Source organism: Argopecten irradians, chromosome 3 (genome assembly GCF_041381155.1).
Source record: "Argopecten irradians isolate NY chromosome 3, Ai_NY, whole genome shotgun sequence".
Classification (NCBI taxonomy): Eukaryota; Metazoa; Mollusca; class Bivalvia; order Pectinida; family Pectinidae; genus Argopecten; species Argopecten irradians.
In genome coordinates, this window is record NC_091136.1 from 39,528,123 (window position 1) to 39,543,129 (window position 15,007).

General features: G+C 35.6%; 2 protein-coding genes across 2 annotated transcripts in view; one reads left to right on the forward strand and one right to left on the reverse strand.

The window, feature by feature from the left end:
• Positions 1-15,007, reverse strand: part of LOC138318556 (phosphofurin acidic cluster sorting protein 2-like) — a 375,127-nt gene that overhangs the window by 23,209 nt on the left and 336,911 nt on the right. The window lies entirely within an intron of this gene.
• LOC138318547 (Golgi resident protein GCP60-like) overlaps positions 1-15,007 on the forward strand; it is a 42,696-nt gene that overhangs the window by 10,801 nt on the left and 16,888 nt on the right. The window contains exons 4-5 of the mRNA XM_069260999.1: positions 1,270-1,383; positions 1,680-1,767. Of these exons, the coding sequence (XP_069117100.1) occupies positions 1,270-1,383; positions 1,680-1,767 (202 nt within the window). The remainder of the gene's footprint in view (positions 1-1,269; positions 1,384-1,679; positions 1,768-15,007) is intronic.

Sequence of the window (15,007 nt, forward strand, 5' to 3'; positions counted from 1 at the left end):
GACTGTCTTTCGCGGCTGCTTAATTTCGCGATTTTCATTTCAAAACAAGTTCACGAAGTTTAACATTCACGGATTTTAAAAAATGACTGTAAATTCCTATCAGTATCAATGATTTAGATGTTAGATCACCGTGATAAACTTTCGCAAATTAATTGGGATCGCGAAATTCACGAAAGTAAATCGCAAGCGAAAGAAAGTTGGTTTACCTTATATGTACATGATATAGTAGTATTACAGGTATTTATCTTAAGTTTCGTTAAATTAAGTTTTAAAAATGTATGATTTCCATGTTGATAAAGATGGCACTTTTCAGTCACCGCTCACATTGTAGCGTTCTGTCGAACAGCATAGATATTTTTTGGTAGATCCGGCCTTTGGCTGCCACTTGCCAAAGGGTTCATTGCGCTCCATTGTGCTGTTAAATATTTGTCTTCTTTCATTGTCCCGTTTTACTGTTCGTATTATATAATTGTGTTTGTTTTGTGTGTCTTGATAAAGGGGCAGATCACCTTGAATTTTTGACAATTTTTTTTGTCCACACGGAATTACTTCTTTGTCCCATATAGTTCATATTGATATTCCCGCTCTATGATTATAGAGGAGATCCTAATTTTCCCAGAATTTGTCTTATCCGTTTGTAAAACAATTAATATTTGTTGCCGTTTTAACCGATTCCGGTAAAGAGTTCCAAATCCTGATAGTTTGCACAGTAAAATAGTTTCTTCAGTGTACCTTAGATTTTGAATGTTGTAGGTAGAGTTTTTTTGAGTTCCCTTTTGAACTGTGTTTGGGGGCCACATCTGATCATAAACTTATACATGTACAACATTCTTTATCATAGATTCCAGAGATCATTTTAAATAGTTTGATCATGTCCCCGCGCATACACAGATATGATAAAGTGGGTAGTTTCAGTTTCTGCAGCCTTTCCTCGTATGACAATTCCTGTAGTCTGGGCAGGCATCTGGTGGCACATCTTTGAACACTTTTTAACAGGTCAATTTGCTTGATTTTGTATGAACTCTCGAAATCTAGCTGGGACCTAAGTCAGGGATATGATAAGAAATATATTTTTATTCATTTCACTATAGTCATCTCCCCTGCACGTGCATGTACTTTCACCATCTTAACTATGTTAATATGTTAATATTATAAATACATCATAATTGAGATATCCTATTGCATTAAAGATTAATTAGATATAATAAGGAAAAAAGATTTCTTTGAAATAATATGACACAAAATAACAATTATTTTCTGGTTTTAAAGGAAAGAAGAGGAAGAAAGAAAGAGACAAGAGGAGGTAGAGAGAGAAAAACAAAGACTTGAAGAGGAAGCGAAACGCCAGCTGGAGATGGAAAAACAAAAACAGATGGAGCAAGAGTGAGTATGCTTTAAAATTACCAATCAACCAGAAGGGTATGACCAGCCAGGTACCGGTCGTAGGTTGGTGGTTTTCCTTTAGGTACTTTGGCTAGCCTGCCCTTCCTTGAATGATCATAGCAGTTTGATAAAAACAATACATCCTTCAGTTATGTTGAAAAATATTGCATTAATTATGTTTAGCCATTATTATGACTAATGATTGACATATATGCCAGGGTATGAGAATTTTTTTCTTGATAATTGAATAAATGTTTTTTGACTCACAGTTTTGACTTTATGTTTTGTCATGGCAGAATGCAGATCCGGACAGCATTGAACCAGCAGACAGCTGTACAGTTTAGCCAGTACGCCCAGCAGCAGTACCCCACCAACAAACAACAAGTAGGTTTTATTGATGCTGTGAAACAGCATTCTTAGGTACGCTCGGAGAGCCTGTGCACATCTAAGCAATAAAACCACTCCGCAATAAAAATTTAAGGTTGTTTAGTTCATTTTACACATTACTTGATAGTATGAATAAATCAAACATCGGTATTCAAAATCACAAACATTGAATTTGTACATACATATGCACCATAGACGGTATGTTTTAAGTGTTCAGTAGGGACTCTATGATTTATGTATACCTACGCGTCATGCATGGTCCCAAAAATCACGAACAACGCATTCTACGATGTCTTCCTCCGCGGCAAACTTTCGGTGGATTTTGGATTGTTTATGGGTTTTTTTTCTTCAATTTTACGTAATTCATGCTACTGAACGATTAATGTAATGAAATGTTAGGAAGATAATTGCAAAAGAAAGTTCTTATAACGGTTATAGATGTTTTTGTTTCGGTTGCATTGACGAACTATATTTGATGATATTATTGCGCAGTAATAGTTAATAGTTATGAGGTTCCTCCCTTCTTCTGTCACTGGGAGCTAGTTGTGCCTTTTGTTTATCGACAACTGCGTTATATATTGAAAGGGAAAAAGTATAAAGTTTACTAACATGAACTTACAAAATATAATGATAATATAAATCTATATAAACATACGAGCTACTAAGAGTGACAAAAGAACTTATATTGGCGTGTAATGTACGTTAGCCTTACGAAGACTTGCTAAAGTCCGATGCATTGCATGAAGTTTTCTTGACGTTATCATTCTTATAAATTCAAAAGAAATTTTAGTGTTTTAAGTAACCAAATAATGTACCTTTTATTTGGCAAAAATATCTGGCCATGATTTCTTATTATTCAAAAATCGGCAAAGCAAAAATCACGATAATATGTTCTTTACGATATATATATATATATATATAATATGTCGCCAACCAGTACTGGGTCGCGACCAGTTATCGTGATTTGTTCGTTGTGTTTTTGGATTTATTAAAAAAGAAGCGACCTTTGAAGACTTAAAATTCGCATAAACTATCTGTAGTCCAAAAAGTTTCGGAAATAGCATTCATTTTTTATATTTGAGATGAATCATACGAAATATACAATGTATGCATTAAATCGGACCTGTTCCGACATCGACTGTACCAGTTATCGTGATTTTTCAACTTAGTAGAATTTTACGATGCATACGAAGTAAGCTTGATCAAAATATATAATCTAAAAACAGATGGCCTAGTGTTGTATAACTTTTCACAACAGATAACTTTGGTATCCCATGGTAACATTATTGTTCCTCTCGGCGAAATCCATCCCATGCTCCTTTGGGGTGTCTTCACCGACGTTTGAGCATTTCAGCAAAAAAGCGGACCACAGATTGAGCTTGATCACCGATCGATTATAACGGTAAACCGGAACAAGGATGCATCATTCAATCAATCAAAAGAGCTTGATATATCAATAAACAACAAACAAACAAAGATTAAGGTTTACCAGGTATATTAATGAACAACAAAAAACTTTGTGATTTGTGATCAATGTGTTATTATCATTTTTTCACTTTTCTTCATGTTTAAACCACAGCTACATGTACATGACATTTACAAAAGTTTTTCTATTAGGAAATACTAAATCATACATCATCAAATATTTGCTAAGATAGGTGATTAAAATAATGCATGTATTTGAAATTCAAAATAATTGAAACAATAGCGACATTTATACACAATATTTGATTCAGAGACAGTCATATAAATTCATTTACTGAAATGAATTATGCCATTAAATTTGTTGGCTTCAGATACAGGTATACAGATGTACATTGTTCCTAGTGTAGGAAGCTAAAGTTTGTTGTTAAGTTTTATTTTTTCAGCAAGTATATTATATGTTGACATCTGCATTTATGTATACACACTTATAGCTGCTAATAAATTATCCAGATTTAACATGCATTACAAATGAAATTCTATTCCTCCACATTATACTCTACACACACAGTGTGGTACGACACATCACAAACATCACACATGATCTGGATTTAGTACAGTACAGTTCTTACGAAGACTTGCTAAAGTCTGATGCATTACATGAAGTTTTTTTTATGTTACCGACTAGCGTTCTTGTGAATTTAAAATAAATCTGAGTTTTATATGTAACGAAATAATGTAACTTTTATTTGGCAAAAGTATCTGGCCATGACTTGTTAGTCAAAAGTCGTCAAAGCAACCCATGTTAACTTATGATTTTTTTTTGTCTTTGAAGAGATGATGAAAATTCAACACTGCATACTTAATTAGTATACTAAATTCAATATTTAAATGAAAAACCAATTTCTTTATTCCTTTGTTTGAGTCCTTCATTCACAGCATCTAAGGGTGGCCTTGGCACTTTGATATTACTATGAATGACTCTATCTTTGTAGATTACAGAGTTACCTCCCGTTTGGATAGGTATTGATTCTGACATCATTAGTTTGTGAGTGGTACTCTCATCATTTTCTCTGAAAAATTAGACTTTACGATTGCAAACACATGATGTCACAATCAACACCTATCTGCAAGGGCAGATAACTTCTTCAAATACAGAATATTTATTTTCATGCAAAGGTGACAAGGATCCTTCTAGGCTTATTAAAATTTCTCATGTTTGTTTATAAAGAAAAATGTTCATTATTTTTTTTCCTGCCACAAGAACTACAATAGAGAATATTATCTGAAAGGGCTATGTATGGTTTGTGCCCTTTTTATGGTTTGTGCCCTTTTTTGCCCCGAAATTCATCATCTTTTAAACTATAAGTACATTGTTTTAAGAAATAAAATTGTTGTATTTGAAATATTTAGTACATCCATGATTTAATTTTTATTAACTTTAGTTTTGCAGCTTCAAGTTGCAATAAATTAACTGAATTTGAAAATTTTGTCATTATTTGCCTATTTTTTGATAGTATTTTTTTATTAAACATGCTCCACCGCCGACAGAGCATAAATAATATTCATCAATTGAACATTAATTGGTGTTTAATTGTGTATATATATGTCTAATTAACACAAAAAATAATATGAAATAATTCAATATGCCTTTGGTGCATGCGCACTGAGTACTTCATTCCATATAGGATATAATGCCACGGAATTTTTTCGGGATGCAATTAATTATTTTTCATATTTTTAACTTTTAAGTAAAATTAGAAGCTCAAACTTTGCAATGGTGGTAATGGTGTAAAGTAAGTAATTTTTGTCACTGAAGAAAAATACTAAATCGACTGCTCCTGTTTTTGATAGCGAAAATTTACCATTTGTCAGCGGTGGAGCATCTTTAAGAAAAAAAAAGCAATCTTGAACGAACTTAACATTTATTCAGAATATGTAGATACATCTTTGAGAAAAATAAAAATTTTGCTGAAGAATGTGCTCTATTGGTTTCTAGATAACAAACTTAGAGCATAATGGCCAAAATTACAAAATTTCCATATTTTCATAATTTTTACAAACTGTATTTATTCCGTTAGAAGCCCCGTCTCTAATAAATGCCCCCACATGTTTTCTTAGTTATTTTTTTCATTCTAAGTCACAAAACTTTCCACCAATATGTCAAATTTTCCAACCATAAGTCACTAAACCTCCCATCAAAATGTCAAATGTTTACACTGTAAAGGTAATAAATCAATGAAGAATCGAAGCCATGTGTTCACTGGGCCAAAATGTACTTGATAATTCTTCTGGTATTGTTGCAGTGATACCGTTTGTTTGGAATTAAATGACTAGTGATTTTATGGCACATTTTGTGGCAAAATGTTAATGATATGGGAGAACTCACAGTCATGACCTTATTAAAGTGTCAAGCCGGCCAGAAATTGTCACAATCGTGGGACGGAGGTCGACCTTGTGTCTTTTCTACACACAAGTTACCAGCTAAGCTAAATGATACAATGTTAATGATCAAGTGAAATTGTTTTAAAATGTCCATACCAATTATTACCCCCTCTTTGAAAAAATTTCTAATGGAATAAATATGGTATTTAGGATGGTTACCATATATTACAGCTGCAATGATACATAACTATCATATTTTGAATTTGATTTTCCAACCTTACCTGATAACGTATCTTTGGATATTTTGGATGTGGTCATATTTTGTCTTATTTGGAATTTGGCAGAAATTTGACACACCAAAATTTGACTGTTTATTTATTTGTTTGTGTATTAGGATCAATACATCTACACACTATTAATTACATATATATGTACTCTAGGGTAAGTTACCAGGTACTCAATCACGTTACATGTATTTAAGGTAAGTCCTGTAAACCATAAAAAAAAAAAATACTGATAACTGGCGAGTTTTTCTCTTTTGTAAAAAAGATAGGTAAGGTATGTGATTATTAATCACTTGTATTGACCAACATTTCAAAGTGTTGTCTTTTGTATAAATATGGCTTCAAATCTAATATTCCATTGTTGAAGTATAGATCTCTGTGTATCTAGACAAAGCGGCTGCTACCTTATGCAATACTATAAGACTCTTTCGTATGTGGATATGAAGGATAGGGATATTCTACCCGAGGGTCACAAAATGCAGTAAAACCCGAGGCTTGCCGAGGGTTTTGCAACATTTTGTGATCCAGAGGGAAGAATATCCCTTTCCTTCATATCCACTTATGAAAGAGTATTTTTCTTTCATACGTCGAGGTTTTATTGCAATTTTACAACTATAATACCCCGCAATTTTGAAATGAATTCGAAGAAATTCACAGCTGAAAGTCAATTTTAATTACATGATATTTTCAACAAAAAATCCGTTGTTTGCATCTTTTATTGTAAAACCAGTTAAGTTTGTGAAAAAAAATGTTAAAATTATACCGAGGAAATAGAAATTTTGTTGATGCCATGACGTCAGGAGGCTTTATTGCATGGGTAGCCATGCAATTCAGTCTCAGGCGGCATGAGTGTATTACCCTAGACCAGCCAGTATTACACCCGTAGATATGAAAGAAATATAATTTCAGAATATCAATCTTTTGTTTAGTTGTGCCTTAAACATTTTACAGGGCACAGTGAAACGCTAGATTTAAATGCACCAAATTTAACTTCCTAATTTTGATACAAAAACACCAAAATTTCCAGACAACAAAATATGGTAGATCTTTGTTTTTAGCCCACCATCTTCAGATGGATCCCAGTCTTATCAAAAGACATTGATCCTGACAGGATCTAATGTATATGTAACTGGTGTATCCACTCTAACTCTCTGCCTCTTCTGATATTGGTTACGGAGGAAGAGTTGGGTTCGGATTTGATAATCTCGATGATCTGACATTGGAGGCATATATGATCATGTCCACGTAGGTTAAAGTCGTGGGCAATCAGTTTGTCCCTATGTTTGATAATGTCCCGGACAAGGTTGTGCGGTATTGCACGCCAGTAAAAGTGGCAGTGCTGGCAAAAATTTTAGATTTGGTCACAAACTTACATATTTTGCAATTGGGTAGATTGCAGTCGGTTGCGTCAACTTGATTACTGTATGTTGCCGAACTTGGCCCTGGTATACTGTAGGGTTGGAAGTTAGCCCAGACAAGGAAGTTAGAAAGTTTTTTGCCGTTACAGATTGCAAGGATAGGGGAAAGAGGGTGAGGAGTGTAATTTGCAGTATGGGCTAAAATCGTCGGATGAAGCAGTTGATGGAGGGTAATTTCCAATAATATGTCAGCATTACTGGTATGAGTGGTGAATCAGTGCTTATTTGGCCAATTGCTGTGGGTTTTTTCCCCGGCTTTTGTTAGTGCAGACCATGCGAAATATGATATTTTTTCACAGGACATTCGGTCTGGTGAACTCTGAATGTTTACCAGACCGGGAAAAATTTCACAGGACATTTCGGTCTGACAAAATTTAATGGTTTACCGGACATTGAGTCTGTCTCTGATATACATTACATGCCTTACAATACTATAACATTTTTTATTTCCAGGTGATAAGAGTCTTCCTGTGTAGAAGATTAACCCAGCTGTAGTGTTTGGCAATGTTGTCAACAAAATACAACAAAATGTCAAACAGTCATTTCATCCATACCCTTTATTCTTAAAACTAACAACTCCTTGAAAACATCATTACATTTTCAAAGTTTTGTTCTTCATCCTGATAGTCTTCGGAGAAGTCAAACTCATCTGCATCCTTTCCAAAAATAAAATCAAGTCTCATCATCAGCTGTTCTTCCACTATCTCTAGCATGCTCTCCTCCTCTTCACCAGACCTTTCACCCTCATTTACTACACTCTGACTCTGACTCAACATGCAAAATCTGACAATGGCTTGTTCTGTTTCAAAACAGCATGTGCAGCATATCTAAAAAGATATGTCATTTGGTTTTGTTGTGCTAGCTTCAGTGATAGCAATGCCGCCGCTGCTGGTGTTGATTTTAGTTCAGTCGATGTTATTTTCTTACTATTTTGGGAGCTCCGCCGCTTTTTTGTGACCTGAACTATTTTCGTGATCAACAACAGCCGAGATCTTAGCATTCTTACAACCTGTTACAAAAGTGTTATTACCTCTCAGGTTAGCTGATGTACTCGTATTGTGCATACGATAATGTTCGATGCAGATTTTGCATGTCATCGAGTTAGTGGAGAAATCGAGGTCAAGCCATGGTCTTCCGTCTTGCCACTTACTACTAACACGACGAGAAGGTCGTTTTTCCTCGTACTTCTTGTTAGAAGCCTGAATTTTAGCTTCTCGTTCCGGTGTTGAAGCCCTACGCTTCAAAGCTTTGCCGGGTATAGCCCCGTCGAAATATCGTAACATGGCGGCAGCTATGATAAACTTTCAAGCATGTTCGGGACCATGACACGGGTAGATTCTAAAACCGGACACTCGGTCCGGAACTTTACAGTACGGTTCCGGACCGACGGCAAATTAACCTGACATTGTCCGACGGACCGACGTATTTCGCATGGTCTGTTAGTGGCTTGTTTCAGTTTATCAAGGAGTTGAATGGGGTAGCCATGAATGGTGTGAAATTTTACAACGTTTTTGGCATGTTTCTCAAAGTCTTGAGATCTGGAACAGATTCGTTTGATCTGTATGAATTTTCTATATATGAGTTTTTAAGTCACCTGACCATAGGTCGTGGTGACCTATTGCAATAGTCTTTTGTCCATGTTCATGCGTCATGTGTTGTCCGTCATGTGACGTTCATAAACATTTCCTTTTGAACGCGATAATTTGAGTAAATATAAACCGAGCTTAACGAAACTTTGAATGTAGACTAACATTTGAAAGATTTCGGACAATTCCGAAAATCAGCTTGATTTGACAGTAGTTTACAGAGTTATTGCCCTTTGCACTAATAATTATTATTGAATCTTGTGAACACGATAACTTAGGTAAATATTAACTGAGCTTAATGAAACTTTGTATGTAGACTAACATTGAAAAGATCCCTCAACGACTTCAAAACTCAGCTTGATTCAACAGTAATTTCCGAAGTTATTGCCCTTTGCACTAATGACTATTGTTGGACCTTGTGAACGCGATAACTTGAGTAAATTTAAACCAAGCTTAATGAAACTTTATATGTAGACTAGCGTTGGAAAGATTTCGGACAAGTTCAATAATCAGCTTGATTCGACAGTAATTTACAGAGTTATTAACCTTTGCACTAATAATTATTATTGAACCTTGTGAACGTAATAACATCAGTAAATATGAACTGAGCTTAATAAACCGTTGTATGTAGACTAGTACGAATACATGTACCCGACCTGCTATACCTTTCGGCCGGGTAGGAATTGGTCCCTATGTGTCGTAGTGGAGGACTGCCTCCGAAAATCACTCGGGCATAGTTTTCTATACTTTTTTGTAGGTTTCCAATTATTTTATGCATATACATGCATTAACATATTATTTTTATCCAAAACAAACATATCTACCATTCTTAGTACCCATCGTACCGCTCACAAGACGTCAAATTCACAATTTGTGGACTTGCCGTATAAATTCTCTTCAGAAAGCTTAAGACCTTCATATGGATTATGTAAAAAAATAATGCCTCGATGAGAATTCGATACTTTATGTGGTTCAATTTTATTGCCTAGTAGGTAAGCGATATCAAACAAGTACTAAAAAATGCAAATAAACGTTTTATAATGGTTTTGGCTAGCTTCAGTGATAGCAATGCCGCCGCTGCTGGTGTTGATTTTAGTTCAGTCGATGTTATTTTCTTACTATTTTGGAGCTCCGCCGCTTTTTTGTGACCTGAACTATTTTCGTGATCAACAACAGCCGAGATCTTAGCATTCTTACAACCTGTTACAAAAGTGTTATTACCTCTCAGGTTAGCTGATGTACTCGTATTGTGCATACGATAATGTTCGATGCAGATTTTGCATGTCATCGAGTTAGTGGAGAAATCGAGGTCAAGCCATGGTCTTCCGTCTTGCCACTTACTACTAACACGACGAGAAGGTCGTTTTTCCTCGTACTTCTTGTTAGAAGCCTGAATTTTAGCTTCTCGTTCCGGTGTTGAAGCCCTACGCTTCAAAGCTTTGCCGGGTATAGCCCCGTCGAAATATCGTAACATGGCGGCAGCTATGATAAACTTTCAAGCATGTTCGGGACCATGACACGGGTAGATTCTAAAACCGGACACTCGGTCCGGAACTTTACAGTACGGTTCCGGACCGACGGCAAATTAACCTGACATTGTCCGACGGACCGACGTATTTCGCATGGTCTGTTAGTGGCTTGTTTCAGTTTATCAAGGAGTTGAATGGGGTAGCCATGAATGGTGTGAAATTTTACAACGTTTTTGGCATGTTTCTCAAAGTCTTGAGATCTGGAACAGATTCGTTTGATCTGTATGAATTTTCTATATATGAGTTTTTAAGTCACCTGACCATAGGTCGTGGTGACCTATTGCAATAGTCTTTTGTCCATGTTCATGCGTCATGTGTTGTCCGTCATGTGACGTTCATAAACATTTCCTTTTGAACGCGATAATTTGAGTAAATATAAACCGAGCTTAACGAAACTTTGAATGTAGACTAACATTTGAAAGATTTCGGACAATTACGTAAATCAGCTTGATTTGACAGTAGTTTACGGAGTTATTGCCCTTTGCACTAATAATTATTATTGAATCTTGTGAACGCGATAACTTAGGTATATATTAACTGAGCTTAATGAAACTTTGTATGTAGACTAACATTGAAAAGATCCCTCAACGACTTCAAAACTCAGCTTGATTCAACAGTAATTTCCGAAGTTATTGCCCTTTGCACTAATGACTATTGTTGGACCTTGTGAACGCGATAACTTGAGTAAATTTAAACCAAGCTTAATGAAACTTTATATGTAGACTAGCGTTGGAAAGATTTCGGACAAGTTCAATAATCAGCTTGATTCGACAGTAATTTACAGAGTTATTAACCTTTGCACTAATAATTATTATTGAACCTTGTGAACGTAATAACATCAGTAAATATGAACTGAGCTTAATAAACCGTTGTATGTAGACTAGTACGAATACATGTACCCGACCTGCTATACCTTTCGGCCGGGTAGGAATTGGTCCCTATGTGTCGTAGTGGAGGACTGCCTCCGAAAATCACTCGGGCATAGTTTTCTATACTTTTTTGTAGGTTTCCAATTATTTTATGCATATACATGCATTAACATATTATTTTTATCCAAAACAAACATATCTACCATTCTTAGTACCCATCGTACCGCTCACAAGACGTCAAATTCACAATTTGTGGACTTGCCGTATAAATTCTCTTCAGAAAGCTTAAGACCTTCATATGGATTATGTAAAAAAATAATGCCTCGATGAGAATTCGATACTTTATGTGGTTCAATTTTATTGCCTAGTAGGTAAGCGATATCAAACAAGTACTATAAAAATGCAAATAAACGTTTTATAATGGTTTGCATAATCATTACTTTGCTCCATTAGCAGTAATAGGCACCAATTGTAGCTCTAAAGACGACACCATTTTCTGTCAAAAAGTCTTTTGAGCTACAATATTGCAGCTATATGTAGACTAACATGTATGTAGACTAAAATAAGAAAAATGTTGCACAAGTTTGAAAATTAGCGTGATGCGTTTGTTTGTTTGTTTGTTTGATTAATTAACGTCCTATTAACAGCTATGGTCATGTAAGGACGGCCTCCCATGTATGCGGTGTGTTGCGTGTGTGTTGTGCGAGGTGCTTGTTTTGGGAGACTGCGGTATATTCATGTTGTGTCTTCTTGTATAGTGGAACTATTGCCCTTTTTATAGTGCTATATCACTGAAGCATGCCGCCGAAGACACCAAGCAACACACCACACCCGGTAACATTATACTGAAAACGGGCGAACTAGTCGTCCCACTCCCCGTTTGCTGAGCGCTAAGCAGGAGCAGAAACTACCACGACAGTAACATTTATTGCTTTTTGCACAAATAATTATTATTGGATATTGTGACCATGATAACTTGAGTACGGTGCACCAGCTTCATATAAATTTGTACTGAGACTCAAATTGGAAAGATCTGGGATGACTTTGAAAATCGGCCTGGTTAGATTGTAACTTACGGAGTTATTGCCCTTTGCAATTATAATTATTGAACCTTGAGAACATAATAACTTAAGTGAATATGAACCAAGTTTAATGAAACTTTGTATGTAGACTAATATTGGAAAGATCTCGAACAAGATCGAAAGTTAGCTTGATTCAAATGTAACTTACAGAGGTATTGCCCTTTGCACTAATAATTATTGGCCCTTGTGAACATGATACTTTTAGTATATGCACCGAGCTAAATGAAACTATGCATATAGACTAACATTGGAAATACCAGAACAAGTATATAAAATTAGCTTAATTGACTGTAATTGACAGAGTTATTACCCTTTGCAATAATGATTATTATTGGACCTTGTGAACACAAGAACTTGAGTAAATATGCACCCAGCTTAATTTAAACTTTGTATGTAGACTAACATTGGAAAGATCTTTGAGTTCGAAAATCAGCTTGATTTTACTCTAACTTCTGGTATTTGACCTAAAGAAGGCGCCTGCTGTAATAAGGGCACCCCTGCCTTTTTTTCTTAAAATAATGTAAAATGCTGCATTGTCCAGCTATCTTGTATCATTTTTTTAATGAATAACGCACTTACCATTCGTTAGAATTTTATTTTTATTTCCTATCCAATTTACAAAATAAAATAACAGCCACATATATATCCAATATTAGATAGTTTAAATGTCAATGACCTGGACTGGCACAGGCGTAGTAGTCGTCAGCCATATTATCCATAATCACTGCTAGAGCCACTGCTTTCAGATAGCTCAATGTCAACATTGTACACTGCTCAACTTGAGCAACATACCACATCGCTCTGATTAAAATATTAAACCTTCAAACATTGGTTCATTCCCTTTCACTCTAGTATTCTGTCTAGACAACAGGGTCCACGTGCTAGGAAATTAACATCAAAGGATTTTCCGGGGGAAACTTGCTATTGTCCATTTCAAAGTTTGCAACATTTCCCTTTGAAGTGACGACTGTCTAGCTGCAAGCTTTTGGGCTTTAGTCTGTTTCAAATACCTTTAGAAATAATGAACGTAATAAGGGCGCCCCCAATGCCAGTTACTCGCGCCCTGTGCCCTCTTTAGGTCAAATATGGTAATTACAGAGTTATTGTCCTTTGCATTGATGATTTATGAACCTTGTAAACACAATAATGTGAGTTATTATGCACCAACCTTATTGAAACTTTGTATGTAGACCTATTACTCTAGATTTATGTTCCTATTTTGTGAACAAAAGACATCAGTTGGCTAGTAAATGACATAACTGATTTATATCAGGTGATTGTTAAGGCCAATGGGCCTCTTGTTACAGTAATGAGGATGGTGAGAACGAAGTGTAGTGGTGGTAACTGTGTTTGTCTGTTGGTTTGGTGTAGAGGTGGAATTTTTCCAATACGAAAAGTTAATGTGTTTAGGAATGTGATGGAATTTCCTCGAGTAATCGATAGTAAATTTTATACCATGGTGCTTATAGAAGAGAAGGAGTTATCTTTCTCTTCTCGTCCTGTATATCATCAATAAATCTAAAGTATGTATGGGTGTTTGGATGGAATCAAGCATTTTGGACAATAAAAATCATTTTTGATGACAAAACTTTAAAAACATAATCAACAAACCGTTACAAATAAGAATGCACATTTGGAGGGGATGGTGATCAGTGAAATGTCTGTTGCTTTATCAACAAACATCATAAACAACAAATTATACAGGTCTACTGAGGCAGAAACAAGAACTTTATAACATTGTAATGTGTTTCATATGTTATAAATGATGCAAAATTGGAATGGCATGTAATTTGTGTGTCAATAAACTCAATTGAGTTAAAGTAGTAATCAACGCCATATTATGTGTTTTATATCAAGCGTATACAACGTTCAATCTCATTAGCTAAAAAAAAAAAACTGGAAAATTTGACAGAACCAATCAGATGGAATCTGCTGAAACAGTTTTTGGCTCACCTGGTCCAAAGGACCAAAGTGAGCTTATAATACTGCTTCGTCTGTCGGTCAACAATCAACTTTTTCATAACCTAACCGCTGCTCGGAATTTAACAAATTTGACTGGTAGCATCATCCTTATAGGGTGGTGACTCAAAATTGTACAAATGGTCGGGCTGAACCCCCAGGGGCCTAAGGGATGGGGCCAAAAGTGTCAATTTGGCCATTTCCATACAAACGACTTCTCACTGAAACTAACCATTCGATAGCATTCAAATTGAATTTATAGGATCCTTTTAAGTTATGGGGAAGGGGTTAAAAATTTTACAAATGGGGTCTGAGGGGGAGGGCAAAAGGGGTCAGTTTGGCAATATTCATAGAAACTTTTTTTTCTCTAAAACTAAAACCATTTGATAGCACTCATATTGCATATGTAGCATCCTTATGGAGAGGGGGAGGGGGAGTATTCAAAATTTTACAAATGGGTCACTGACTCCCTTCGGGTCTGAGGGGCGGGCCTAAAAGAGGTCAATTTGAATATTTCCAATTGTAAGTTTTTGTGATGATTACTAAATAGACCAGACGAGCGATACAGGCCCTCTGTGCCTCTTGTCTTGTTTTAAGTTGACAATATTGAGAGAGATTTTTGAGTTGTAAAAATAATCTGCTATACAGTACAATATAATGTCTGTCTGTCTTCTGGCATTTAAATAAGAGGTTGGTGTATGCA